The sequence below is a fragment of the Arachis duranensis genome, chromosome 1 (assembly GCF_000817695.3).
Source record: "Arachis duranensis cultivar V14167 chromosome 1, aradu.V14167.gnm2.J7QH, whole genome shotgun sequence".
Lineage (NCBI taxonomy): Eukaryota > Viridiplantae > Streptophyta > Magnoliopsida > Fabales > Fabaceae > Arachis > Arachis duranensis.
In genome coordinates this window covers 95,458,713-95,485,633 of record NC_029772.3, presented here as the reverse complement: position 1 = coordinate 95,485,633, position 26,921 = coordinate 95,458,713, and the positions used below count along the sequence as shown (strand labels likewise).

General features: G+C 34.8%; 5 protein-coding genes and 2 non-coding genes across 11 annotated transcripts; 2 read left to right on the top strand and 5 right to left on the bottom strand.

The window, feature by feature from the left end:
- Positions 1 to 1,536: 1,536 nt before the first annotated feature.
- LOC107464300 (nuclear transcription factor Y subunit B-5-like) lies at positions 1,537 to 2,080 on the bottom strand. The gene has a single exon (XM_016083233.3). It carries the CDS (start codon positions 2,078 to 2,080, stop codon positions 1,691 to 1,693), a length of 390 nt encoding a protein of 129 aa, XP_015938719.1. The 3' UTR covers positions 1,537 to 1,690.
- A 5,647-nt stretch (positions 2,081 to 7,727) lies between these two features.
- LOC107464281 (cullin-1-like) lies at positions 7,728 to 12,234 on the bottom strand. Its single transcript, XM_052258879.1, has 11 exons — positions 12,077 to 12,234; positions 11,351 to 11,450; positions 10,019 to 10,204; positions 9,797 to 9,844; positions 9,519 to 9,722; positions 9,352 to 9,429; positions 9,049 to 9,138; positions 8,871 to 8,951; positions 8,717 to 8,779; positions 8,437 to 8,523; positions 7,728 to 8,352 (listed from the first exon to the last, which is right to left on the bottom strand). The coding sequence occupies exons 1-11, from the start codon at positions 12,214 to 12,216 to the stop codon at positions 8,104 to 8,106; spliced, it is 1,326 nt and encodes a 441-aa protein (XP_052114839.1). The 5' UTR covers positions 12,217 to 12,234; the 3' UTR covers positions 7,728 to 8,103.
- Positions 12,235 to 12,953: 719 nt separating this feature from the next.
- LOC107464272 (uncharacterized) lies at positions 12,954 to 21,862 on the bottom strand. 3 transcript variants are annotated; one of them, XM_052258884.1, is made up of 2 exons: positions 21,339 to 21,862; positions 12,954 to 13,617 (listed from the first exon to the last, which is right to left on the bottom strand). In XM_052258884.1, exons 1-2 carry the CDS (start codon positions 21,830 to 21,832, stop codon positions 12,966 to 12,968), a joined length of 1,146 nt encoding a protein of 381 aa, XP_052114844.1. In that variant the 5' UTR covers positions 21,833 to 21,862; the 3' UTR covers positions 12,954 to 12,965. The 3 variants fall into 3 exon arrangements, with proteins under 3 accessions (XP_052114844.1, XP_052114846.1, XP_020988959.2); XM_052258886.1 differs by having other exon boundaries at positions 12,954 to 13,717; positions 21,439 to 21,862; XM_021133300.2 differs by having other exon boundaries at positions 12,954 to 13,977; positions 21,699 to 21,862.
- Positions 14,755 to 15,325, bottom strand: LOC107464255 (cullin-1). Its single transcript, XM_052258893.1, has 2 exons — positions 15,191 to 15,325; positions 14,755 to 15,108 (listed from the first exon to the last, which is right to left on the bottom strand). Exons 1-2 carry the CDS (start codon positions 15,323 to 15,325, stop codon positions 14,755 to 14,757), a joined length of 489 nt encoding a protein of 162 aa, XP_052114853.1.
- Positions 15,248 to 20,168, bottom strand: LOC110273311 (cullin-1). The gene is made up of 11 exons (XR_008007004.1): positions 20,065 to 20,168; positions 19,722 to 19,918; positions 18,989 to 19,088; positions 16,781 to 16,966; positions 16,560 to 16,607; positions 16,282 to 16,485; positions 16,115 to 16,192; positions 15,815 to 15,904; positions 15,637 to 15,717; positions 15,471 to 15,532; positions 15,248 to 15,366 (listed from the first exon to the last, which is right to left on the bottom strand). It is a non-coding gene; the product is annotated as a cullin-1 (transcript).
- Positions 21,863 to 21,944: 82 nt separating the features above from the next.
- Positions 21,945 to 22,017, top strand: TRNAF-GAA (transfer RNA phenylalanine (anticodon GAA)). Its single transcript has one exon. It is a non-coding gene; the product is annotated as a tRNA-Phe (tRNA).
- A 71-nt stretch (positions 22,018 to 22,088) lies between these two features.
- LOC107464230 (COMPASS-like H3K4 histone methylase component WDR5A) lies at positions 22,089 to 24,625 on the top strand. 3 transcript variants are annotated; one of them, XM_016083167.3, is made up of 3 exons: positions 22,089 to 22,282; positions 22,807 to 23,525; positions 23,923 to 24,625. In XM_016083167.3, the coding sequence occupies exons 2-3, from the start codon at positions 22,854 to 22,856 to the stop codon at positions 24,214 to 24,216; spliced, it is 966 nt and encodes a 321-aa protein (XP_015938653.1). In that variant the 5' UTR covers positions 22,089 to 22,282; positions 22,807 to 22,853; the 3' UTR covers positions 24,217 to 24,625. The 3 variants fall into 3 exon arrangements, with proteins under 3 accessions (XP_015938653.1, XP_020981827.1, XP_015938650.1); XM_021126168.2 differs by having other exon boundaries at positions 22,800 to 23,525; XM_016083164.3 differs by having other exon boundaries at positions 22,682 to 23,525.
- The last annotated feature ends 2,296 nt before the right edge of the window (positions 24,626 to 26,921 follow it).

The window sequence follows — 26,921 nt, the reverse complement described above, 5'->3', positions numbered from 1 at the left end:
TTAATTTAATTCAAATTAGCAATTGCATTCCGTTCAATTCGATTCAAAATTGAATAATCCAAACTTTGTCAGTTTGATTCGTTTCAGAAGAGTAACCCAAATCGCTCTCCTGTTTACCAAAAAATTATGAATCCCTAAACACTGAACCATAAACTCTAAACCTTAAATCCTAAACACTAAAACCAGAACCCTGAACCCATAAACCCTAAATCCCTAAAACCCTAAAACCTAAACCCCTAAATTCTACACCCTAAAACCTAAACCCTAAACCCTAAATCCTGAACGCGAACCCTGAACACTGAACTCTAAACCCTAAACCCTAAACCCTAGACCCTAAACCCTAAACCCTACTGTAAACCCTAAACCCCTAAAATCCTGAACTCTGAACCCTAAACCCTAGACCCCTAAACCCTAAACCCTCAACCATGAACATGGTGAACCGAAATTAATACACGAGACGAACCGAAAGTTTGAAACACACTGAACCCCTGTACACTGAACCCTGAACCCATAAACCTTAAACCCTAAACCCTAAACCCTGAAACCTATCGTCATTCTTTTGTTGTTGTTGCTGCTGTATTTTTTTGTCTTTTCCTCCTTCTCTCTCTGGTGAAGAAGCAGTAGAAGGTGAGGAAGAAGAGTTTTGAATAGTGCAGAATGAACTGAACACAGTACTCATGGTGAACCGAAATCTTAGTTATGGTGAATTGAAATCTTAATTACAGTGAAACAATTATATAGTGCTTAGGAAAGAAAACAGAACATATTGGTCTAATTTTTGTTAGACTTCTTTCTGCGGATCGAACCGAAAACATGAAAGTGATGAACCACCTCCTTAGTACTTACCGAACCGAAAAATTACTCACATTTACTCAGAGTTACTCACAATTACTGACACTCACAATTACTCACAGTTACATATTATCAATTCAATTGAATTCAATTTAGATGTAAATAACCTCAGTCCATTCAATTCACTTCAAATAAAATTAGAAATTTCATTCCATTAAATTCAATTCAGAATTCAATAATCCAAACCTCATCAAATTGATGCATTTGAGAAGAATCATTAAAATCGCACTCATTCAACTGATTTGAATTTGATTCATTCATTGTTTCAATTCAAAAGTGCAGATCGAAAAAAAACGAAGAAGAAGATGAACGGCGAAGATAATTGCGTTGAATCAATCCAGATCCATAATGCAGAGAAGAAAAACGCGAAAGAGGAGAACAACGAATTTAATTAGGTTGAAGAAGAAGAACACGAAGAGGTTTACGTTGTATGAAAAAATTTACGTTGAAAAACGTTGATAATGCAAAATAAGGATTCGTTATATAGGTTATAAGAAGCGTGTGTAAAACAAGTGGGGGTGTGAGGCGTGGAGTAAAAGTTACATGGATACCATCTATGTAATTTTTACATGGATGTAGAGCTTTTCTCGCAAAAGAAAAGTGAGTAATCTTACACTATTGGATGAAATCTCACACCACTAAAAACATTATTGATGATTACTTGATGACTACAAATTACAAAAGTTGCTGGTCCTCTAACACTCTTAAGATAGAGGTATGGCATTTCAGAATTGAAGTAATAATATGATGAACATGCAGATCTAAATTAAGCAGTAGCAATCATTAACCTTATTATTATTATCGATCGGATCAATAGTAACATAACAATTCGATCTGTCTATTCATCATCATCATCAAAGGTGCTATTCCGTGTATCTCTTTCTTGATTAATACTATTAGTTCTAGTGTGATGATGGTCAAGATCAAGTTCTCTAAATCTCTGCAAATACCTTGTGATAGGATGAACATAATCATCGAAGCCAAGAGAGGCCAAAGCGAAGCATATGTCATCTCCATTAACCGTCTTCCTCCGCTCCTTCCGGCACTTGTCAGACGCCTCGCTAGTCACGAAGCTGATGAACTCCGACACACATTCTTGCATGGTTTCTTTGGCTTCCTTGGAAACCTTGGCGTTGTGGGGAAGAATTTGCTTCATGATTCGACCAACGTTCGCTATTGGCACCAACTTCTCTTGTTCCTTTATGCTACTCTCCCCAATCTCATCCATTCTCTCGTCATCATCAATTTCTTTCACTTAACTATATATATAGATAGTAATCTCATTATGTTATCAACAGTATTTTTACCAACTTCTGCCAACTCTTATTTATAATTGTGTTTAATGAAAGTGTCTTTTTGGATGTGTCTAATAAAAATGTCTTTTTTATGACTCTATTTAATAGAAGTGTTTTTATATATATACTTTTTAGATATGTCTTTTTATATATGTATTTAAAATATAATAATTAATTATTATTGGCAATAAATTAGTAGATAATATATTGGTATCCTATATTTTTTCATTATAGATATACATGCATCCCCATATATACATATATGATGATAACTAATTTTATTTTAACAAAAAATACTAAAAGACTATCAGAATTTGTTGATTTTAGTCATCAATATTTAAAAATATAAAATTAAATATGTTATTAAATTACTAAATTAAAAAATTGGATTAATGACTAAGTGATGGTTAAAAACAACAAATTTTAATAATCTCTTAATATTTTTTTTATTTTTAGACGTTCTTTTGTGATTATTTTCGTTGTCATGATTGCTTATCATATCCACTACAAATAGTCACAAAAAAAATCACTATAAATATTTTTTTTCAATTTTATTTTACTCTCTAAAAACAAATTTAAATCATATTTTTCTTTTTTTTTGTTTGATGGTTAAAAGGTTTGATTCATTAAAAAATTAACTACTATTTAACCATAAAAAAAATTAAATAATTTTATACTATTAAATTTAATTTTATACCATTAAAAATATTATTAATGACTAATTAATAATTATAAAATATAAAAGTTACTGATACTAGCACTCTTCTTAATTAAATTGTCTAAGGTGATAATTAATTGAATGCGGTTTTTTTAAGATTATAAGTGTGTGTGGGGTATGTGATGATGATGCAGGTCATGATCAGTTCATAATAATTGAATGGAGTACACAGTCATGTTTTTGGTTGCAAAAAGTAGACAAATCCCACCCGGATAACCTTTCTATCTCATTGGCTTCTTATTTTAATTAATGGACGTTGACAAGGCATTTTTTTAACCTTGCCTACCTAGTCAACACTTTTTCTTTTATCAATATATATACTTAATATTTATAGAAGATTTTAATGTTAAAATTTTGGTGTGTTCATTGATACTAATTATTGAAAAGAGTGAAAATGAAAAAATAAAATAATATTAGCCTTTTGAAAGTTCTAAGATAGGAGGAATAAATCCATGGGTGTTAGTATATTATAAATAAGAATAAAAGAATGGAATTCACTAAATGATAAAAGTATATATATTTTTCAAAGTTACATTTAACAATAAAGGGTTTGTACTTTGTACTTGTTATAAACACTAGTGGGTGTTAATTAAATTAAACTATACTCATCGAAATTTTTTAATTAGTGGATTGAATCATTCTCAACTTATTACACACGAAATTATATTCTTTAATTTTCACATTAATTTCATTGCATGGCTTTTACTTTTATTTTTATGCATGTGGACGTAGTTAATAACTTATATATGTTTGACTTCTAACGTACGGATATATTTTCAATCTATTAGCAAGACTATATGACTACTAACACAATTTATTATTTTTAATTAGTAGTTAATTAATTAATAGTATTATTTAAAATTATTAATTAAAAATGATACTAAACTAAAAATATTAAGTTATTAATTAAAAATATCAACGAATATAAATTAAAATTATATGTTTATTCTTAAACTTTTCTCTTATACTAATACTATTATTGACATAGAATATAAAAATATATCAAATATTCATAAAATGATGCTTAATCATGGGATACAAAATTTGTTTATAGAAAGTAAAGGCGTAAAATGCTCTAAAATAGTTTATTTAAATGAATTATTGGGATGTGGACACAAACTTTTTTGTAACTTGCCTTTTTTTAAATTTCAATTGTTTTAACTTTTGCTTTTTTAATTTGTTGGTAGCAAAAATGTTTTTTAATTTGTTATTTTTTCTTTTTATAGTTTGTGAAAAAATGTTTAAACGTTTTATTTTGCTATTTACAAGTTGTGAAAAGCATATTATCTCTTGCAATAAAATGTATCAAATACATGGCCACATTCTTCTTCTTTTTTTTTTCCAGCAGGCTGCAAAAATCATGTTTCAAGATTAAAAAAACAATTTATATATGTGTATTACACCTCAGTTATTTTTTTGAGGAGTGTTAACTAAGGAGTCAGCAAGTTTTGTGATGTGTAGTTATCAATTAGCTATCATTCGTATTTTTAACAGTATGAGATTATAACTAATGGTGTGAGATTATTTATTTTTTTTGCTGTTAAATGTTGATTAAATTTTAATAAAAATGTTTTCTCCTAAACTTTCTCTTTTTTTTTTATTTAAGAATTACGCCATTATATCCCATTTAAGAATTAATTTGTGTAAGCATGCTTATTTATTTATTTTGTTTTAGTAAGGTTATCGTCATTCTACTATACGACAGCGGAGTTTTGTTTTACAAGGTTGTCGAAATTCAGTGGGTGGAATCGGAATGTATGATCCGTACGACGACGGACCAACTGTCAATGAGTTCGTTCCAACTTCCAAGGTCGTTGGGAGTTTTCAATTTCCACTTTTGTTGCACCTTCCAAAATAATCCATTTGGCAGCAAAACATATTAGCAAAAATTATTTTTAATATGGAAATAGAGATGGTGTTTTGGTTGAATGTTGACATTTGAAGTGTATTATAGTATTGTGGAAATTATTCAACACGCTCTTCATGTGTTTTGACACATCTCTTACGTATTGGCCAAGATGTTGCCACATGTCCAACACACCCCCACCTGTTGGCTAGGATATTGTTACGTGTCCAACACGTCCCCACGTATTGCAACATGCCTCACCCTGTGTGTTAACTTTTCACCTGCAAAATCCACTGTAATTATACCAAATAATCTAATTTCCAACAAAAAATTAATATTTTTTTCATATTAAAAAAAATCAGCCTATTATTATCACGTATATTTAAGTAAATGTGGGATTTATTTCGAATCTTATCTTATACATGCAGTAATTTATTAATCAGTAAAAAATCTTTAAATAGAATTCTAATTCATGATGGATTAATTTTTTATCTATCAGATTAGAGAATACTACAAAAAAAAAAATATTAGCACGTATTTCATCATTTAAATTTGTTAAGACAATTGAGTGGGAATAACATAGTTGTAATTTTCTTTCAGAAAAAAGGACATAGTTGTAATTAAATTCAGAGAAAAAATAATATGTGAAAGTCACACAAAATATGCATGTTTCATTGTTTTTTTTCCTTTTGTTATTACTTAAAGCTTGATATATCTTGTATTGGCCATTGGGCATATGCACAAAATTCAGGTCAAATGAGATTAAGACTTCTAAAGAGATACCATCAGTTGCATATTTTTTTAATGGTGCCGGCTACAGTAGTTTTTTTTTTTTTTAAAGTTCATTGATGAATGTGTAATTTTCAACAACGTGATAAGTTATGACAATCTGAAAAATTTTCTATATATATTTGGTTCCTGTTTAGTAAATATTTATTTTAAAATGAAAATATACACTAAATACACATAAATATTATCTTTAATCTTTATCTTTATTATTCTCAAATTACCGATGAGAAATTCCAAGGGTATATACACTATGTCGCTTATGATTTAATAAAGTAATGACTAATTAACATCAAAGAACAAAAAGCTATTGTAAACTGTTAATAAGTTATAATTCAAATGATATAATCTTCTTTTCTTATTTAAAAGTCTTAGATTCGAGTCTCACTTCTAATTTTAAAAGAAAAAAAAAAGCTATCATGAACTTAATTCATACATTTTTTATATATATCGGTTCAAATTATTACACAGATAAGTGACTAACACTATGTATTCTCTCATTATCAGTCTTTTAATCTTATAATAATCGAAATAAGAAAGAAATTCACTATAATAATAATAATAATGATGATGGAGCATGCATGCACATACATTATTGCAAAATGCAAAAAAAAAAAGGCCTTGACGAAGCATTCCTTTGACCCACTATATGAATGCTAGCTAGGCGAACAAGATTGGATTATTTGTCTGGTGGAATTTTGTCAAGAGCGACTTTGTTTTATGCCTCGCAACAGCCTATGACCATAGTCCAACTTTCAAAGTATGCTATAGAGCTCATTGATATTCCTTGATGTTATCGATATTAGTTACAGTTTTTTGCCTAACACAAAATAGTATAATCACTAATGAATAGAGAAGACATGTCATTTAAGAGAATCATTGATGAATGAAAAAGTATACCTAAATAAAGCTTTGGTTTTTGTCAATTTGTTTGCTGTTATACGACAAAGAAACAGACGACGCAATAAAGCTAAACTCTTTAAGACACTTTCACTTAGGTAGCGTTTGGAAGAGAGACAGAAATTGGGAGACTAAAATTGAGAGATAAAGACTAAGAAACAGAGACTGAAATATTGGTGTAAAATGAGAGATAGAGACTCAAATAAAAATGAAGCTCTAATTTAATTTGTACAAAGAATAAAATTGAAATTAATTAATTGAAATAAGAGTATTTTAGATATAAAATGTTATTAAAGTTTCAGTCTTTGTCTCTAAAAATTTCAGTTCTTGTGTCCCATTTTTTAGAGGTACTGAAATACTGAAATTTTGAGGATAGAAACTGAAATTTTAGTACTAATCTCTAAACCAACAAACATAATACTAAGTCTCAATCTCCCAATTTTAGCTACTTGAGAGACCTAAATTGAATCAATCTCAACAACAAGTTTCAGTCTTAGACTTGATTGTAATATCATCGGTTTCATATAAGAAAATTCAACTAATCATGATTGGGTCAGTGAATGTGGTACAAGTTAAGCATACTATGTCTATTTAAGCTACAACAACCAAATAGGCCCAACTTTCATATCCTAGCTCACATGTAAACATTCCATTAACGCTTTCTCATATTCCAGATTAAGTGCTTGATTGGTTAACCAAGTTGAGTTGGTCTAATAGTTAGTTCACTAGTCAGCTTAAGTAAGTATTGTGGGTTCAAAACCCGCCTTGTCCATACAGCGACCAAATGACTAGCGACAAACCCTTAAATAGAGTTCAGTACCGCGGCGGATTAATCCTTGACCTGCTGGATTAGGGGAAATCGTGAAAAACCAAAAAAAAAAAAGTGTCTATTTGGTTTGTTGTTCATCCTTTCCCAATATACATTAAGTTTGCCATGAATGATTTTGGACAATTCTTAGTTGATTCAAATGTGGATTGATTTTTTGCTCTAGACGTACTTTTGGTAAAAGTAACAATTTTTTTGCTTTTCCATCCTTGAGAACCACATTGAAATACTGATAAAATGTTAAATATCTATTTTAACCTGTTATATTAAAAAGTGATAAGTTAAATCTTAAGCTTTTACTTCTTTTTTAATAATTTTGCATTTCAGTAAAATTTTAGATAACATCATCCAAAAAGTATTCATGTTTTAGAAATCATGTTTGACAAAATATGTTCAAACACAAACCACATTGACATTAATCTGATTTTAATCAAAAATGATTTTACAAGTATATTCATACTAACATTCATTTGTAAACGTTAATCCAAACATTCTAAGCTTCGCATCCATAATTTCTTGTTGGGAACATCCCAAAGTCTCAAGGATATATGACACATAAAGGGTAAAAAATGTTTTTTCTTCCTAATGTTTGTGAATTTTTTTAAGAATATCTCTAATGTTTAATTTTATTCAATTTTGTCCGCTGGGGGGACAACATCCCCATGAATGACGAGCTTCCCAGGGTCGAAGCCGGGCACCCGGCAGTTGAATTTGGGCTTTCAAGTTGGCAACCGCTTGGCCAGAAGGGCGCCCAAACCAACTTTCTCAAGCTTAAGTTTCTCCTCCCTGAGCTTCTTGACCTCCACCTCCAGCCTTGCTCTTATCAGCCAAGGCCTCCTTCTCCTGGTTAGCCAACTTGACCAGATCCCTAAGTTTCTGGTTATCCGCCTTCGCCGATTCCAGTTTGGCCTCCGTGGTGAGCTCGGCGTTGGCAGTCTCGGCAGAGTTGACTTTGGCATCCCTCAAAGAACAATACCCTAATTGGTTCACTTCCACTTCCTTCACAATCTTTTAAACAAGACCTACTAGCTATAAGAATGTTGGCATCAGAGAATGTGGCAAGCAGTTCAGTGCTCCAGCTCCCAGCAACAACTTTATTGCAAAAGACCTCAAAAGACTCCTTCAGAGCCTATATATTTTAAGACTTTCAGATTTATATGCACATATCAATCCACCATAACAATTGTAAGTAAAGTCAATCTCTGATCAATACCCTGTGGAAGAGAGTATGATTCTGGAAACAGTCATTTACATATGACAGGTACTTGTCATGCAGCTCAATCACTTTCTGGACAAAATCCTGAACAACCAGACCAGCTTTAGTTTCCACAATTGCAATTATATTCATAAATTCAAACTTTTCAGACAAACAATATCCTTTTTATCTGCCTGTAGAGATTTGCATTTAACAGGATAAGGAAAACAGGCAATAGACAAAATAAATTCAACCAATAATAAGCAAAACCAAAATATTAACAAGTTCAGTAACAGACCATTTTGGTACTAGCTGCATCTTCAGCCTGCTTAACCAATACGATACCTTCAGTGATAACATGCTGGAAAATGTTACAAGAAAAAGTTTTACAAGCAAGTTAGCAAGATAAGCCCAATTTTGATTGGCATAGTGATAGGTTCACTACCACCAACCTGCTTAAATATACTGGAAACAGGATCTAAGCCTTCAGGTATTTTAGAAAATAGCCTGAACATCCGTGACAGATCTTCAACCTACACATTTAAGGAAAAATATGACAACATTATACTCACATTAAATTACTAAAAGAAAAATCGTAACCATAACAAGTTAGAAGAATTTCAAGAGTACTTTGCCATCTCTAAGCAAAGCATGACATCCAGAGTGCTCTTTCTGGAGGAGTTGGTTTGCGTACACGGATAGCAGCTCATGTTGAACTTTCTAGAATGATATTCCGAGGAGGAAAAAATAAGACCAAGAGAAATGTTCAGAAACTACAATATGTGAAGACCACATTTTATACTGTCATTGCATCAAAATTAAACTCTATTTTTGTCACCACCCCACTCTTTCTTTTAGTTGCCTGGCAATACTACACTCAACATGGGTGAAGACCACATTGCTGAAATAGCATGAAAAAGGCCAAGAATAAACCTCTAACAACTTTGGCTCGCTACTGGAGTGCAAATATTGAGCAACTCTATCTTTCTCACGTTTTAAGCACTCCTCAACCTGTTATAAAAGACATAACAACAAATGCAGATCAGGCAGTAATGTAAATGAGAAACCAAGTTACTGCAAGGACAACTGAGAAACCACACCTTGAGCATGTAATCAGGACAAGAATCTTCTAGGATCCAATTAGAAGCCTTTTGAGAGTAATAAGCAGAGGTGTCTTTAAGCATTGCAGATTCAAAATCATTCTCATAGTGATCCATTTTCCCCATCCCAATTTCAACAAATATGTCTAATACATTCTTTAATAAAGTCCGATCAATCTGCTCTCCTTCACGTTCTTGATCAATCTTTAAACAGATAAGGGTTAGTTATCTAAATTTGTAAACACTTAAATCTAACATAACAAGGAAGAAAAACCTACAATAGAAATAACTGCATCTCTAACTTTCCCATTTAGCTCCTTGTAAACCTGTAAATAATAAACGCAAAAATTTATTACGTTACGAAAAAATGGAATGACAATAATAGGAAAAACATCTAATCTGTAGTAGCATTACAAAACTTGTCTATATTTTTAACATGGAGAATAATAGTTAATTGAAAGAATTAACATAACACTATGTAAGGTTCGCCGTAACATTACCCAATCATAGAAGCAAGTTAAGCCAACTTCATTAAGGGGTGGGAGTGACCTCCAGGCAACAATGGAGGTTTCCAAATAGCGAAAGAAACAACAAAGCCAACCAACCATAATTTTATGGTTTGCCCACCTCTTTACAAGTTCTCTCAACATAAATTCATCATGCTTCTCTCTCAAAGAAGGTAATACCTGAACCAAAGGGGAAAGAAGTTACTCATTTGAAAAGAAGCACGAAAAAAAAAAAAAATAGTAATACAAGATACAACCGTCACAAGTACTGAAATCATGTGGACATATTTACAGTTAAAATGTACAAGATAAGTCAGATTTTACACCCCATCCATCAAAAAAAGGAAACTCAATCACACTATAAAATATATCACCTATCTTGATGAAAGATTAGTAGGTTATACAACAAAAGGAAACAAAATCACTATAAAATATATCACCTTCTGAATTGCGTCGATACTAGTGCATTTTGAGCTGGAAGCTCAGGCAACTACACTAATCCATTTCAAATCCTTACCTCATACACCCCCTACCAAATATACACATCCATCTTGATGACGAGAGGATGAACTAATGGTATTTTTGTTTACACTGGCCTCAAGAAGAATAAGCAAACCGATCTCTTGTTCAGTTTATTAAATTTTAAGACTTTAGCATTTACCAACGAGTTACATTGATAGGTTAAACTAGTTACCAATACAGACCTTACGTTCCCATTTCCTCTCTAATTGATCAACCAAACAAGAGGTAGGCAAAAATTATTTTTCCAATCCATCTCTTTGGTTCCTATCATATCTTTTTAATAATGTTAAATTTAAGCATTAACTTCATTCCATGTATTTCCTTCTTTACAATGCTTTCACTCGTCTCTCTAGCCTAGTATATATCATACTCTCTATTTTCCCGCTGCAGCATCACTTCCGCTACCTACAACTTGTTCTTGGGCAAGATACGTGAGCAGATGCCAGTCAATGGCATCCTCTCACTCTCAGCTTATTACCCTCCACTATCTGACTATAATATGTGATTTGAATTGTGGCTGCTGGTGGCCAAAGCATTTGTCACCCAGGTTTGCTTCCAAGAATCAATAACAATGACCAAACCAGTTACTCTTAGAACTACCATGAGACCTATGTCTACATGATACAAATTCTCCATCAGTCCCTGGAGCTTTAGAGTTTAGACAGAGACTAAACCATTCAAATTATGCCGGTGATCACAATCAATACCAATATACAGCACCTAGTCACCTACCTAACCCTTATAAGCAATTAATGATGACCAACCGGAAACAATCTCAAATGACAATGTTATAGTTATACTCACTGTTGATTGGATGTACTCTTCAAATACCTCCTTGTACTTGTCATAGAGTTGTTGGGAATAGTCATGAGGAGGCTTTTGGGTGCACATGGTATAGATGGTTCTGCATATCATTATACAAAAATGGTAAAAATAAGTGTTTTGTTGGATTAGCTTTTCTTGTTAAAAAAAAAAATTCTTTCTTTTTGAACAAAGTACTGTTATTAAGTTTTAAACATGTTAAGATACATCTTAAAAAAAGTTTTTAATTATTTTCTTTTCCAAAAATATCCTTTACCATAATTAATACTATATTAACATCTAATTTTCCCTCCAAATCCTAAATTTCTCCTTCGAATCCTAATTTCCCTCCACATCTTTATTTATATTTTCCCTCAAAGTTTTCTACACTCATCATCAATTCAATTTAGGACAAAAGAACTTTCTAAAGTACCTTCAATCTCATACAGAAAAAAAGTTGCTTTCATAATTTTCCATACACAAATTTAATCTTGGTTCACTTGCTCTTCTTCAACATCACGTATCTTCTTTTTTATGAATTTTTTTAAAGTTTCAGTTTAAAAATAGGGTCTTTTTTATTGTTTTAAATGTCCAAGGGCTATGCATTCTTCTACTTTCTTTTTTTTTTTTTATTCGCCATTTGAAACAAATACACAGAACCAAATCCACCGTGGATGAAATTGAAAAAAGTGAAAGATATGCATCAAGAAGAGGGAATAGATGGTTTACGTGTAAAGCATGATGTTGTCCTCGGAGCTGAAGTGAGGTTCAGGCAAGCCTTCTAGAATATTCTTGAGCTTGGTGATGCCCTTCTGCATGAAGTCCCATCCCTGCTCCAGGTCGATGATCTTCCCCTCACTCGTCGACATGAAGATGAAGATGGCAAGCTGTGGATTTGAAACAAAAGCTGCAAAGAACAAATGGTGACGGCAATTGCTCAATGCAATTCCATTTGGTACAAAATAGAAATCGGGGAAGGTTGATGCAATTGTGGATTGGGAGCATGAGAGAAAGAGCAAACCTTGATATGGAGTCACAGGGCACACACTCACAACACTCACCTTGAAATTAATCAGAGTTGACTGAAGTCTTTAATTTATATCCACACACCATATTGCAAGGAAACACCTACGCTCAATAATTTCTTAGCTACCACCTGCCAGGTTTGAAATTTCTATAAATCTGTTCCTATATGTTTTTACTTTTTTGAGGGGAGAGAGGGGTCAGGGCCATGTCAATTTACTATGGCTAAAACAAACTGCTTGCTCTGGTTTTGTACAGGCAAATTTTGTTAGGAATTCAAACAAGATTCAATTCCGTAATTCCTTTGAACAAGTCCACTTCTTTGAACAAGAATACACAACAAAACCAACAAACAAGCATGGTGTACAAAGTTATCTCTGAGCACAAAATCATTTATACCCCTTGATCAATTACTTATGAACAATCAAGTAACTGATTCGGGTAAGATCTATGTGTAAAATCTAAAATGCTTTCAGCCAAGCAAATGAGACGGTTCAATCAAATTAGTATCCAATCATAGACTAAAGTGACATGAAGAAACAAAAGATTGCTTAACACAAAATATGGGATCAAGAGTTGACTAACTCAAAAAATGCTAACACCCTCCCTGATATAGTGTTAATAGGCGAGACCTATCTTTCTCCTCAAAACATGTGATACACCTCTTGAGGAACAGCTCCTCAGTCAAAGAAAACGGTGTGATTATGCTAGCATTCTTCTTCATTAAACCATTGGAGAGAAGATATTTGACAACCTTAGCTCTAGGAATAAGCCTCTTCTCCAAACTGTATCCAAAAAGCATCGGTCTAATGCGAAATGCCGAAGAATCCCAGCCGAGATTACTGATCCAAAAGCTCATCACTGCATTGAGTTTGTCCTCGGAACGTAGCATAAACTGAGGGTGCCTCCTATAGGCCTCTGAAAAATCTTGTTCGGACCAGCCCCATTTCTTAAGGACATGAACTTTAGCATCCCATCGGGACTTAGTTACGGCCCTTTTGGTGAGCAACACCACACTGAAATAAGACTGTGAAGGATCAAACCCCAATTGCTTCACTTCCTCAACTGTTTTCTTCAAATCAGCAGAAGACAGCACAGAAGGCCTAGTTCTAAGCAAATGGTGAATGTTGGCATTGGTCAACCCTTCATCAAGCAGCATTTTCACATTTTGAGCCACACGAACATCAGCAATGGATGATGGGCATCCAGTTAGATAAGCAATGGCTTTAAGATCAGAGGGAGAGAACCTCCTTACCAATTCGTAGAAGGATACTATATGGTTAAGGCTTCGAAGCAGGAAGTTGGGACTCCTTGTGGTCATGAGTACAATGTCAGAGGGAGAAGCACCTTTGGATGCCAAAAATTGAAACTTTGGCAAGATCGCTTTGGTAGGGTCATATGTGAGTACCACGGGAATCTTGCACATGATGGTGGCGATTTGGGAGAGGGAGAAACCATGGGCTTTGAAGAAGGAGATGACGGAATCTGGCTTGACGGGGGTGTCAAAGCGAACGCGCTTGTTTGCTCTGAGAGCGTCTTCATGGGAGAAGCCGCACTTGGTGGTGAGGTAGGAGACAGTGAAAGAGTGGTGGTCATCGGAAGTGGAGGTGGTTGAGTGGCGGCGTGTTTGTGGCCGAAGAAGAAGAAGGTAAGATATTGTGGATGGCGATGGAAGAGGGGGGTTGTGGCTGAGGATTAAGAGAAGAGCTCTTCTAAGAGAGTCATGCTTTGAGTGAAACATGACGATGGAGATTGTGTGCGGCAGGCGGCAGCTCCGTGGTCAGGTTCGTGTATTTTAAAATTTAAATAAAAGCTTAATTGTATGTATTATTATTTGTTTTGTTAAAATGTTTAACTACAAATGCGGGGATAGCTCAGTTGGGAGAGCGTTAGACTGAAAAGTGATCAGTTAAATCTTAAGCTTTTACTTCCTTTTTAGTAATTTTGCATTTAAGTGAAAATTTAGATAACATCATCCAAAAAGTATTCATGTTTTAAAAATAATGTTTGACAAAAAATGTTTTAAGTACAAACCACATTGACATTAATCTGATTTTAGTCAAAAATAATTTTACAAGAAGTACATTCATATTAACATTCAGTTGCAAACGTTAATCCAAACATACTAAGCTTTGCATTCATAATTTCTTGTTGGGATCATCCCAAAGTCTTAAGGATATATGACACACAAAGGGTAAAATATATTTTTTTCTACTTAATGTTTGTGATTTTCTTTAAGAATACCTCTAACGTTTAATTTCATTCAATTTTGTCCGCTGAATGACAAGCTTCCCAGGGTCGAAGTCGGACACCAGCAGTTGAATTTGGGCTTGCAAGTTGGCAACTGCTTGGCCGGAAGGGCACCCAAACCAACTTTCTCAAGCTTAAGTTTCTGCTCCCTGAGCGTCTTGACCTCCAACTCCAGCCTTGCTCTTATCTGCCAAGGCCTCCTCCTGGTTGGCCAACTTGACCAGATCCCTCAGTTTCTGGTTATCCGCCTTCACTGATTCCAGTTTGGCCTCCGTGGTGAGCTCGGCGTTGGCAGTCTCGGCAGAGTTGGCTTTGGCATCCCTCAAAGAACAATACCCTAATTGGTTCACTTCCACTTCCTTCACAATCTTTAAACAAGACCTACTAGCTCTAAGAATGTTGTCATCAGAGAATGTGGCAAGCAGTTCAGCGCTCCAGCTCCCACCAACACCTTTATTGTGAAAGACCTCAAAAGACTCCATCAGAGCCTATATTTTAACACTTCCAGATTTATATGCACATATCAATCTACCATAACAATTGTAAGTAAAGTCAATCTCTGATCAATACCCTGTGGAAGAGAGTATGATTCTGGAAACAGTCATTTACATATGACAGGTACTTGTCATGCAGCTCAATCACTTTCCGGACAAAATCCTGAACAACCAGACCAGCTTCAGTTTCCACAATTGCAATTATATTCATAAATTCAAACTTTTCAGACAAACAATATCCTTTTTATCTGCCTGTAGAGATTTGCATTTAACAGGTTAGGAAAACAGGCAATACACAAAATAAACTCAACCAATAACAAGCAAAACCAAAATATTAACAAGTTCAGTAACAGAACCTTTTGGTACTAGCTGCATCTTCAGCCTGCTTAACCAATACCATACCTTCAGTGAAAACATGCTGGAAAATGTAAAACGAAAAAGTTTTATAAGCAAGTTAGCAAGAAAAGCCCAATTTTGATTGGCATAGCAATGCAATAGGTTCACTACCACCAAGTCACCAACCTGCTTAAATATACTGGAAACAGCATCTAAGCCTTCAGGTACTTTAGAAAATAGCCTGAACATCCGTGACAGATCTTCAACCTACACATTTAAGGAAAAATATGACAACATTATACTCGCATAAAATTACTAAAAGAAAAATCGTAACCATAACAAATTAGAAGAATTTCAAGAGTACCTTGCCATCTCTAAGCAAAGCATGACATCCAGAGTGCTCTTTCTGGAGGAGTTGGTTTGCGTACATGGATAGCAGCTCATGTTGAACTTTCTAGAACGATATTCCGAAAAGGAAAAAATAAAACCAAGAGAAATGTTCAGAAACTACAATATGTGAAGACCACATTTTATACTGTGATTGCATCAAAATTAAACTCTTTTTGTCACCACCCACTCTTTCTTTTAGTTGCCTGGCAATACTACACTCAACATGGGTGAAGACCACATTGCTGAAATAGCATGAAAAAGGCCAAGAATAAACCTCTAACAACTTTGGCTCGCTACTGAAGTGCAAATACTGAGCAACTCTATCTTTCTCCCGTTTTAAGCACTCCTCAGCCTGTTATAAAAGACATAACAACAAATGCAGATCAGGCAGTAATGTAAATGAGAAACCAAGTTACTGCAAGAACAACTGAGAAACCACACCTTGAGCATGTAATCAGGACAAGAATCTTCTAGGATCCAATTAGAAGCCTTTTGAGAGTAATAAGCAGAGGTGTCTTTAAGCATTGCAGATTCAAAATCATTCTCATAGTGATCCATTTTCCCCATCCCAATTTCAACAAATACGTATAATACATTCTTTAATAAAGTCCGATCAATCTGCTCTCCTTCACGTTCTTAATCAATCTTTAAACAGATAAGGGTTAGTTATCTAAATTTGTAAACACTTAAATCTAACATAACAAGGAAGAAAAACCTACAATAGAAATAACTGCATCTCTAACTTTCCCATTTAGCTCCTTGTAAACCTGTAAATAATAAACACAAAATTTATTACTTTAGGTAAAAATGGAATGGCAATAATAGGAAAAATGTCTAATATATAGTAGCAATACAGAACTTGTCTATATTAGTAACATGGAGAAGAGTAGCTAATTGAAAGAATTAACATAACACTATGTAAGGTTTGTCGTAACATTACCAAATCACGGAAGCAAGTTAAGCCAACTTCATTAAGGCGTGGGAGTGACCTCCGGGCAATAAAGTGGCAATCCAAAAAATGAAAGAAACGAGAAAGCCACCTAACCATAATTTTATGGTTTGCCCACCTCTTTACAAGTTCTATCAACATAAATTCATCATGCTTCTCTCTCAAAGATGGTAATACCTGAACCAAAGGGGAAAGAAGTTACTTATTTGAAAAGAAGCACGAAAAAAAAAAAAAGTAATACAAGATACAACCATCATAAATACTGAAATCATGTGGACATATTTACAATTAAAATGTCAGGTTTTACACCCCATCCATCAAAAAAGGAAACTCAATCACACTATAAAATATATCACCTATCTTGATGAAAGATTAGTAGGTTATACAACAAAACGAAACAAAATCACTATAAAATATATCACCTTCTGAATTGCATCGATACTAGTGTATTTTGAGCTGGAAGCTCAGGCAACTACACTAATCCAAATAAAAATCCTTACCTCATACACCCCCTACCAAATATACACACCCATCTTGATGACGAGAGGACAAACTATTGGTATTTTTGTTTACACTGGCCTCAAGAAAAATAAGTGAACCGATCTCTTGTTCAGTTTATTAAATTTTAAGACTTTAGCATTTCCTTATAATCAGTTACAATGATAGGTTAAACTAGTTACCAATTACAGACCTTACATTCCCCTTTCCGCTCTCATTGATCAACCAAACAAGAGGTAGGGAAAAATTATTTTTCCAATCCATCTCTTTGGTTCCATATCTTTTTAATATTGTGAAATTTAAGCATTAACTTCATTCCATGTATTTCCTTCTTTGCAATGCTTTCACTCGTCTCTCTAGCCTAGTATATATCATCCTCGTATTTTCCCACTGCAGCATCACTTGATTCACTTCCGCAGTTCCGCTACCTACAACTTGTTCTTGGGCAAGATTCATGAGCAGATGCCAGTCAATGGCATCCTCTCACTCTCAGCTTATTACCCTCCACTATCTAACTATAATATGTGATTTGTACTGTGGCTGCTGTGGCCAAAGCATTTGTCATCCAGGTTTGCTTCCTAGAATCAATAACAATGACCAAACCACTCACTCTTAGAACTACCATGAGACCTGATGCGTGAGCATCTTTCCTATTTTTCCTAGTGAATTTGCATTTAATTTGTTGAGTTTAATCAAGAATTAAGTATCTTTTAGCCATTATGGATGCTACTTTGATTTGTATGCAATTCTATTTATTTTAGGTAGCATTCGGATGAATTTGATGGAGTTTTCGCAGAAAAAGAGAAGAAGGCAAATGATGCTGTCAATCCTGACCTCTCTGCACTCAAACCTAAATAACTCGAGCTACAGAGGTCAAATGCGAATAATATTTGGATTGAACAGAGAGTTCTGCGGGGGGTGTGCTGGAAGAGTGCCTTGCGCACGAGCAAGCCCACGCGTGCGCGTCACTTGCAGTTTTGGCACCCCACGCGTAAGCATCTAGGACGCGCACGCGTGCATCAGGGAATCGGCGTAAATATGTTTTGAACAGAAAGTTGTGATGACCTGGCGCTGGCATCGTGTGAGAGGCACCAATCGACTCACGCGTACGCATCCTGACGCGTATGTGTCCCTCTCGTTCTCAGACCACACACGCGTGCGCATGCCTGACGCACACGCGTCGCATGCAAATTTTGATTCCTATGCTACGCGCGCACTGCACAACAACAACACACAAGATTGGTTCATGCTGCCAAGCCCAAGTTAGGCGTGGATCCTAGTGAAGCCAAGTGGTCCCCATCCATCAATTGAAGACGTGTTGATTGCTTTAACTAATTCTGATTTAAATTTAAATTTTAAAATAGGAAAAGATATTATTTTAATTTTAGAAATTAGATTTTAAATTAATTAGGATCAGATATAAAAGAGAAAAGAAACTTCTCTTCTAGGATTCGATTCCACTTTTCATTCCACCTCAGCTCAAATTACATGAGACCATGAGACCTATGTCTACATGATACAAATTCTCCATCAGTCCCTGGAGCTTTAGAGTTTAGACAGAGACTAAACCATTCAAATTATGCCGGTGATCACAATCAATACCAATATACAGCACCTAGTCACCTACCTAACCCTTATAAGCAATTAATGATGACCAACCGGAAACAATCTCAAATGACAATGTTATACAGTTATACTCACCGTTGATTGGATGTACTCTTCAAATACCTCCTTGTACTTGTCATAGAGTTGTTGGGAATAGTCATGAGGAGGCCTTTGGGTGCACATGATATAGATGGTTCTGCATATCATTATACAAGGATGGTAAAAATAAGTGTTTTGTTGGATTAGCTTTTCTTGTTAAAAAAAAAAATAATTCTTTCTTTTTGAACAAAGTACTTTTATTAAGTTTTAAACATGTTAAGATACATCTTAAAAAAAGTTTTTAATTATTTTCTTTACCAAAAATATCCTATACCATAAGTAATAATTACAATTTATATTAAATCCTAATTTTCCCTCCAAATCCTAATTTCTCCTTCGAATCCTAATTTCCTTCCACATCTATATTTATATTTTCCCTCAAAGTTTTCTACACTCATCATCAATTCAATTTAGGACAAAAGAACTTTCTAAAGTACCTTCAATCTCATACAGAAAAAAAGTTGCTTTCATAATCTTCCATACACAAATTTAATCTTGGTTCACTTGCTCTTCAACTTCACGTATCTTCTTTTTTATGAATTTTTTTAAAGTTTCAGTTTAAAAATAGGGTCTTTTTTATTGTTTTAAATGTCCAAGGGCTATGCATTCTTCTACCTTCTTTATTTTTTTTTATTAAACATTTGAAACAAATACACAGAGCCAAATCCACCGTGGATGAAATTGAAAAAAGTGAAAGATATGCATCAAGAAGAGGGAATAGATGGTTTACGTGTAAAGCATCATGTAGTCCTCGGAGCTGAAGTGAGGTTCAGGCAAGCCTTCTTCTAGAATTATCTTGAGCTTGGTGATGCCCTTCTGCATGAAATCCCATCCCTGCTCCAGGTGGATGATCCTCCACTCACTCGTCGACATGAAGATGAAGATGGCAAGCTGTGAATTTGAAACAAAACCTGCAAAGAACAAATGGTGAGGGCATTTGCTCAATGAAATTCCATTTGGTATTAAATAGAAAGAGCAAACCTTGATATGAAGGAAGAAGATAAAGAAAGACGAGAAGAGTAACTCCGACAGGGCCCTGTCGGAGTCACAGGGCACAGACTCACAACACTCACCTTGACATTAATCAGAGTTGACTTAAGTCTTTGATTTATATCTACACACCATATTGCAAGACTCGGAGTTGACTAAAATCTTTGGACTTTCATTTGTATCCACACACCATATTGCAAGGAAACACCTACGCTCAATAATTTCTTAGCTGCCACCTTCCACCTGCCAGTTTTGAAATTTCTATAAATATGTTCCTAAATGTATTTACTTTTTTGAGGGCGGAAGGGCGTGGGGGCCATGTCAATTTACTATGGCTGAAAAAAACTGCTTGCTCTGGTTTTGTACAGGCAAATTTTGTTAGGAATTCAAACAACATTCAACTCCGTAATTCCTTTGAACAAGTCTACTTCTTTGAACAAGAATACACAACAAAACCAACAAACAAGCATGGTGCACAAAGTTATCTCTGAGCACAAAACCATTTATACCCCTTGAGTAATTACTTATTAACAATCAAGTAACTGATTCAGGTAAGATCTATGAGTAAAATCTAAAAAGCTTTCAGCCAAGCAAATGAGACGGTTCAATCAAATTAGTAGAAATCCAATCATGGACTAAAGTGACATGAAGAAACAAAAGATTGCTTAACACAAAATTTGGCATCAAGAGTTGACTAACTCAAAAATGCTAACATCCTCCCTGATATAGTGTTAATAGGCGAGACCTATCTTTCTCCTCAAAACATGTGACACACTTCTTGAGGAACAGCTCCTCGGTCAAATACAATGGTGTGATTATGCTAGCATTCTTCTTCATCAAACCATTGGAGAGAAGATATTTGATAACCTTAGCTCTAGGAATAAGCCTCTTCTCCAAACTGTATCCAAAAAGCACCGGTCTAATGCGAAGCGCCGAAGAATCCCAGCCGAGATTACTGATCCAAAAGCTCATCACTGCATTGAGTTTGTCCTTGGAACGTAGCATGAATTGAGGGTGCCTCCTATAGGCCTCCGAAAAATCTTGTTCGGACCAGCCCCATTTTTTAAGGACATCAACTTTAGCATCCCACTGGGACTTAGTTATGACCCTTTTGGTCAGCAACACTACACTGAAATAAGACTGTGAAGGATCAAACCCCAATTGCTTCACTTCTTCAACTGTTTTCTTCAAATCAGCAGAGGACAGCAAAGAAGGCCTAGTTCTAAGCAAATGGTGAATGTTGGCATTGGTCAACCCTTCATCAAGCAGCATTTTCACATTTTGAGCCACACGAACATCAGAAAGGGATTGGCATCTAGTTAGATAAGCAGCGGATTTAAGATCAGAGGGAGAGAACCTCCTTACCAATTCGTAGAAGGATACTATATGGTTAAGGCTTCGAAGCAGGAAGCCGGGACTCTTTGTGGTCATGAGTACAATTTCAGAGGGAGAAGCACCTTTGGATGCCAAAAATTGAAACTTTGGCAAGATCGCTTTGATGGGGTCGCGTGTGAGTACCACGGGAATCTTGCACATGATGGTGGTGATTTGGGAGAGGGAGAAACCGTGGGCTTCGAAGAAGGAGATGACGGAATCTGGCTTGACGGGGGTGTCAAAGCGAACGCGCTTGTTCGCTCTGAGAGCATCTTCATGGGAGAAGCCGCACTTGGTGGTGAGGTAGGAGACAGTGAAAGAGTGGTGGTCATCGGGAGTGGAGGTGGTTGAGTGGCGGCGTGCTTGTGGCCGAAGAAGAAGAAGGTAAGATTTTGTGGATGGCGATGGAAGAGGGGGGGTGTGGCCGAGGAAGAAGAGAAGAGCTCTTGTAAGAGAGTGATGCTTAGAATGAAACATTGCAACGGAGATTGTGTGCGGCAGCTCCGTCGTGAGGTTCGTATATTTTAAATAAAAGCTTAATTTTATGTAATATATATTATTTTCTGTTGTATTTTTAAAGATATCAAATGCGGGGATAGCTCAGTTGGGAGAGCGTCAGACTGAAGATCTGAAGGTCGCGTGTTCGATCCACGCTCACCGCATTTTTTTATTAGTTAATTTTATTTTATCCTTCAAAAATCAGAATAGAATAGAGAAGATCAAAAGAGAAATCAGAAACCAGTTTCTCCCCCTCTCAGGCTTCCCCTCACTCAGAGCTCTTCCCCATTCTTCCTTGAAAACCCTAGCCTCCACTGCGCCGCTGCTGGTCTCACCGTCGCCGCCAGCTTACCAGTGTTCGCTGCCAGCTTCCCGTCCCCCGTGGTCCGTCGCTCTCCCTCAAATCTCTGGTCACTGCCCTCGCCGAAGGTAATGCCTCGGATGCTCAGTCAGTGCTCGGTGCTTTTTCTTGGTTGATTGGCTCTGCACACTGCTTGATGATAAATTTTAACTCTGTTACTGCCTTGTTCTTGCTTGTTTTGGGCTGATTAACTCTGTTACGGGCTTACTGGTTGATGATAAATTGTTACTGGCTTGTTCTTGCTTTTTTTCCCTTTCCTGTTGTTAGATTTTGTTAAAGTTTCTTGATGATAAATTTTGTGCTCATTGCCTAAATGAATACTTGTAATTTAATCACAAAATGAAACAAATTGTGTATTGAAATATGAACTCGCATAATCATCGTGTTACTGACATTTTCGTAACTATGTCAGAAACCAGGCAATTATCATTTCCGTCTGTGTTAATAGTTAATACCTTTGAATACAGGGAAACACTGAATGATATGTGATTGATCGCTACTACGTCAACTTGAAAGTAATTGTGTGCAAAGTTTAAATGTTGTTAATTTCACTTTATGCTTAATACCAACACGCCTCACTCTTAGAAAACAGAACCCTCAAGTTTTTATTAGAGGAACAATCCACAGACCGAGAGTAAAATGACGACGGAGCCATCGGAATCGTTCAAGCCATACACCCTGTCACAAACCCTAACTGGCCACAAGCGCGCCATCTCCGCCGTCAAGTTCTCCTCCAATGGCCGTCTCCTGGCATCGTCGTCAGCGGACAAGACCCTCCGCACTTACGCCTTCACCAACTCAGACTCTGAGTCCGGCAGCCGCACTCTGTCGCCGATGCAGGAGTATGAGGGCCATGAGCAGGGCGTCTCCGATCTGGCCTTCTCCTCAGACTCTCGATTCTTGGTCTCCGCCTCCGATGACAAGACCCTCCGCCTCTGGGATGTACCCACCGGCTCCCTCATCAAAACCCTCCATGGCCACACCAACTACGTCTTCTGTGTTAACTTCAACCCCCAATCGAACATCATTGTTTCTGGTTCCTTCGATGAGACTGTTAGGGTTTGGGACGTTAAGTCCGGTAAGTGTCTTAAGGTCCTTCCAGCACATTCTGACCCTGTCACCGCGGTCGATTTCAACCGCGACGGTTCTCTTATTGTTTCTAGTAGCTACGATGGGCTCTGTAGGATTTGGGATGCCTCCACTGGCCACTGTATGAAGACTCTCATTGACGATGAGAACCCTCCTGTTTCCTTTGTCAAGTTCTCCCCTAATGGCAAGTTCATCCTCGTTGGCACGTTGGACAACACTTTGGTAATTTTCAATTCTGTTCATTCTTTTATTATTTTCCTCAAGATTATAGAAGAATAGTGTTAGTTTTGATCTTGAATGCCGTTGGGTTTTTCAATTTCAGATTTTCAGCCTGAGCTTTTCGAGAATGCTGTGTCTCTTATTGATTAATTGTAGTATGCATATTTGGTCTTAGGAAGAAAAAGCATATATAAAGTTTAACTAGTTTTTTGGGACTTGAGGAATGATGAATGAGATGGTAAGTACTTAAACTTATTAGTTTTTCCTTTTATTTTTCTTCTTCTTAATTGAGGACTAGGTACTAGCCAATGTGCCTTGGATGTTAGCTCAGTTGGCTAAAACTGACTTGTTCAGTTTATTAATCTTTTTTGTGCTTCATTCAATTCTTCTCTCCTTGCAGAGGCTTTGGAACTATTCTACTGGCAAGTTTCTGAAGACCTACACCGGTCATGTTAACTCAAAATATTGCCTTTCATCCGCGTTTTCTATAACAAATGGGAAGTATGTTGTTGGTGGCTCAGAAGATAATTGTATATACTTGTGGGAACTGCAGACAAGGAAAATAGTGCAGAAATTGGAAGGCCATTCTGATACTGTTGTATCCGTCTCGTGTCACCCGATGGAGAACATGATCGCTTCCGGTGCTCTTGGCAATGACAAAACTGTGAAGATCTGGACCCAACAGAAAGACTAATCTTGTGATGAGGACTTCAGGCTATCGTTCAATGGATTAGTGAAAGTTGAGTTTAGGAGAAAGTGACTTGTGATGAAACCCTTAGGTCATGTTGCAGTAGAGTTCACTATTGTATTAAAGAATGATTTCATTTCAAGTTTCAACCATTGTATCGTCACGGAAGTCACTCTTTAAGGGTAATTTGGATGGTAGGTTCAATTAGTTGGGTGTCCCTATCATTTTCTTGTTTATTAAATATGGAAGTTGGGTCTTAAGATAAGTTTCGGATGTAAATAGACAAAACTCGAATGTCTACCCTAATGGATTAATCCCACGGCAGTAGCCACCACTAACTCATTAAGGTTCTTGCAACTTGCTGTTCTGGTGGTGACAATATGAAGAGAAATGAAAAGCTGTTTATCCTACTTTATTAGTTGGGATTATTATGTATGATTCAGTTTTAGAAAATTTAAACAAAAAAAGTGTTTGTGTAAATAAATAAATAAAAATCAAGTTTTCTAAGTTTTACTTCACAATACATTTAACTAAATAGATGTATCTAAGTCAATTGTGATATCCATTGGTTTGAATCAAACAAACATGATACATATACTGTTGCTAAAATGTGCCATTTATAATAGCTTCCATACATTGGTTCTTGATGGTCCCGAATTGGTTTTATTTGATTATTTTTTCTTTTTTTTTAATAATGAAAACACACATACCAAAGCTAAAATCAGTCACAACCTCAGTCTCTTTAGCTCAAAATATTTTATCGCATATTTGTTTTTGTCACGTGCATTTTTTCTTTTTTTATGGAAGTGCATGTTTGATATTATCATTTTTGTTTCTTACATTACAAATTTCATATTGATATCATTATATCAAAGAAATCTGTTTATATCCTTTATGTTTTTGGACCTTATGTTTATTTTTAGAGTAAATGACAAATAGATCCTGACTTTTTATATCAAAGATAAATAAGTGATGGACGAAAAAATTTAAAAGTCTCATATTTTAAAAAGTTAAAAAAAATTGTTTGTTCAATTAATCAGAAACTTATATCTTTAAATTAAAAAATTAAGGACCTATTTTTTTCACTTTTTATTTTTATTATTGAGATTGTGGTGGTGTTTTTAAATAATGTGGAGAAGTGGTGTGTTTTTTTTTGTATAGATAATCACAAAACTGAGGCACAGTTTTGTGTATTTTAATTTTTTTGTTATACCACAAATCTGACTCATTTTTTTTTCTACAAAACTGACCCACCAGTTTATTTATCCTTTAAAAAAATTTTCAGCTCATACAAATCTAAGGCTCAAATTTCTCTATTACCCCAAATCTGACCCTAAATTTTGTTTTCAAAAACAAAATTGAGCCTCCGATTTGTAAATTTCAATTTAAAAAAAATTATCTCTATATCTATAAAAAAACACACAATTTTTTTCATAATTGAGCATAACACATTTTAAACTTCCATAACTAAAAAAATTAGCCATTTTTTCCCTTATTTTTATGTCTTTTTGTGTAAAGATTAAACACTAAAGAGAGAGAGAATAGATAGTGTTGGAGGCAGTGATATAAACAAACCGTTCTGTGCATGGATGCCTACCAATGAATGGAGTGGGCCTATTGTTGATTGTACCACTCTGAAAATTACTAAGACTTTTCTTTAGCTGCCAAACCTAACCAAGTTTTGCACAATCATAATGACTACGTTTACATGTCAAAATGTACCATTTATTTTTCTATTGTACTTGTTAATCAAAGCTTAAGCTAAGAAAACACTTGTACAATTTTAAGACCAAGAAACTTATTTAAATTCATTAAACATTAATGAAAAATAAATAAATTTCAAATAACTCATCATGAAGTAAAAAGAAAAAAGAGTTTGGAGGTACAAATTTTTATACATTAACAGAATAAAAACAACTTCATATTGTTATCCAATAAGTTTTAAAAAATTGCAACATCTTAATAGATAATTACCACTTCTATTATCACTTGGCAATCTGGCGTGATTTTATAATATTTTGAATTTTATTACTTGAACATGTATAGTTTATGTAAAAGTTAATCTCCATTATGTTTTTTAATTATATAATTCATTATATACGTTTTTCACTCATTAAGTAAAATAGGAGTAAATTTTGATACAATATATCAAATTTAATTATTTTGAAAATTTTCATTTTCCATTTTTTATAAATATAGTAAGCCATATATATTACAATAATATGCTTCTTTTTATTAGGGACGCTGTATTATTATTATTATTTGACGTGTTATTTATTTTTCTTCAAAGAAGGGCGGGACGTGTAAAAACTATAAACTGAGTTCAAGCGTTCAACCATGTGACTTTTGTATTAAAATTTTATTAACAGAAGAGCGAATTTCCATGAAGAGTATTATTAATTATTTTTTATGAGTAATGTTATATTTTTAATTTTTTTATAAATTAATTCCAACTAAATTAAACAATAAAATTTAAAATAATAATGATCATAATTAATTTTTATTATATTAGATTAATTTAGTTAAATTTAGTTAACAAAAGGATTTAGATGTATAGACTATTTAAATAATGGATATAAAAAGTAAGTTGATGATAATATTATTGTGTAGTTTTTTTAGACGTTTGTCCGCGTTATTAACCCAAAAAAAAAAAGGTATACTTAAAGTCATTTTTCTAAAATTCTCATTAAGATATATTCAACTCAAAAGAA

Excerpts from the sequence above, each read along its gene's own strand:
- LOC107464300 (XM_016083233.3), bottom strand. The coding sequence starts at position 2,080 with ATGGATGAGATTGGGGAGAGTAGCATAAAGGAACAAGAGAAGTTGGTG.
- LOC107464281 (XM_052258879.1), bottom strand. The coding sequence starts at position 12,216 with ATGTCGACGAGTGAGGGGAAGATCATCGACCTGGAGCAGGGATGGGAC. Across the intron at positions 10,205-11,350 it reads AAGAGTACATCCAATCAACA|GTATTACCTTCTTTGAGAGA; the intron begins GTGAGTATAACT and ends CCTTTGGTTCAG. Across the intron at positions 8,780-8,870 it reads TTTCCAGTATATTTAAGCAG|CATGTTATCACTGAAGGTAT; the intron begins GTTGGTGGTAGT and ends AACATTTTCCAG.
- LOC107464255 (XM_052258893.1), bottom strand. The coding sequence starts at position 15,325 with ATGAATATAATTGCAATTGTGGAAACTGAAGCTGGTCTGGTTGTTCAG. Across the intron at positions 15,109-15,190 it reads ATCATACTCTCTTCCACAGG|GCTCTGATGGAGTCTTTTGA; the intron begins GTATTGATCAGA and ends GTTAAAATATAG.
- LOC107464272 (XM_052258884.1), bottom strand. The coding sequence starts at position 21,832 with ATGTTTCATTCTAAGCATCACTCTCTTACAAGAGCTCTTCTCTTCTTC. Across the intron at positions 13,618-21,338 it reads TTCTACGAATTGGTAAGGAG|GTTCTCTCCCTCTGATCTTA; the intron begins GTTCTCTCCCTC and ends ATTGGTAAGGAG.
- LOC107464230 (XM_016083167.3), top strand. The coding sequence starts at position 22,854 with ATGACGACGGAGCCATCGGAATCGTTCAAGCCATACACCCTGTCACAA. Across the intron at positions 23,526-23,922 it reads GCACGTTGGACAACACTTTG|AGGCTTTGGAACTATTCTAC; the intron begins GTAATTTTCAAT and ends CTCTCCTTGCAG.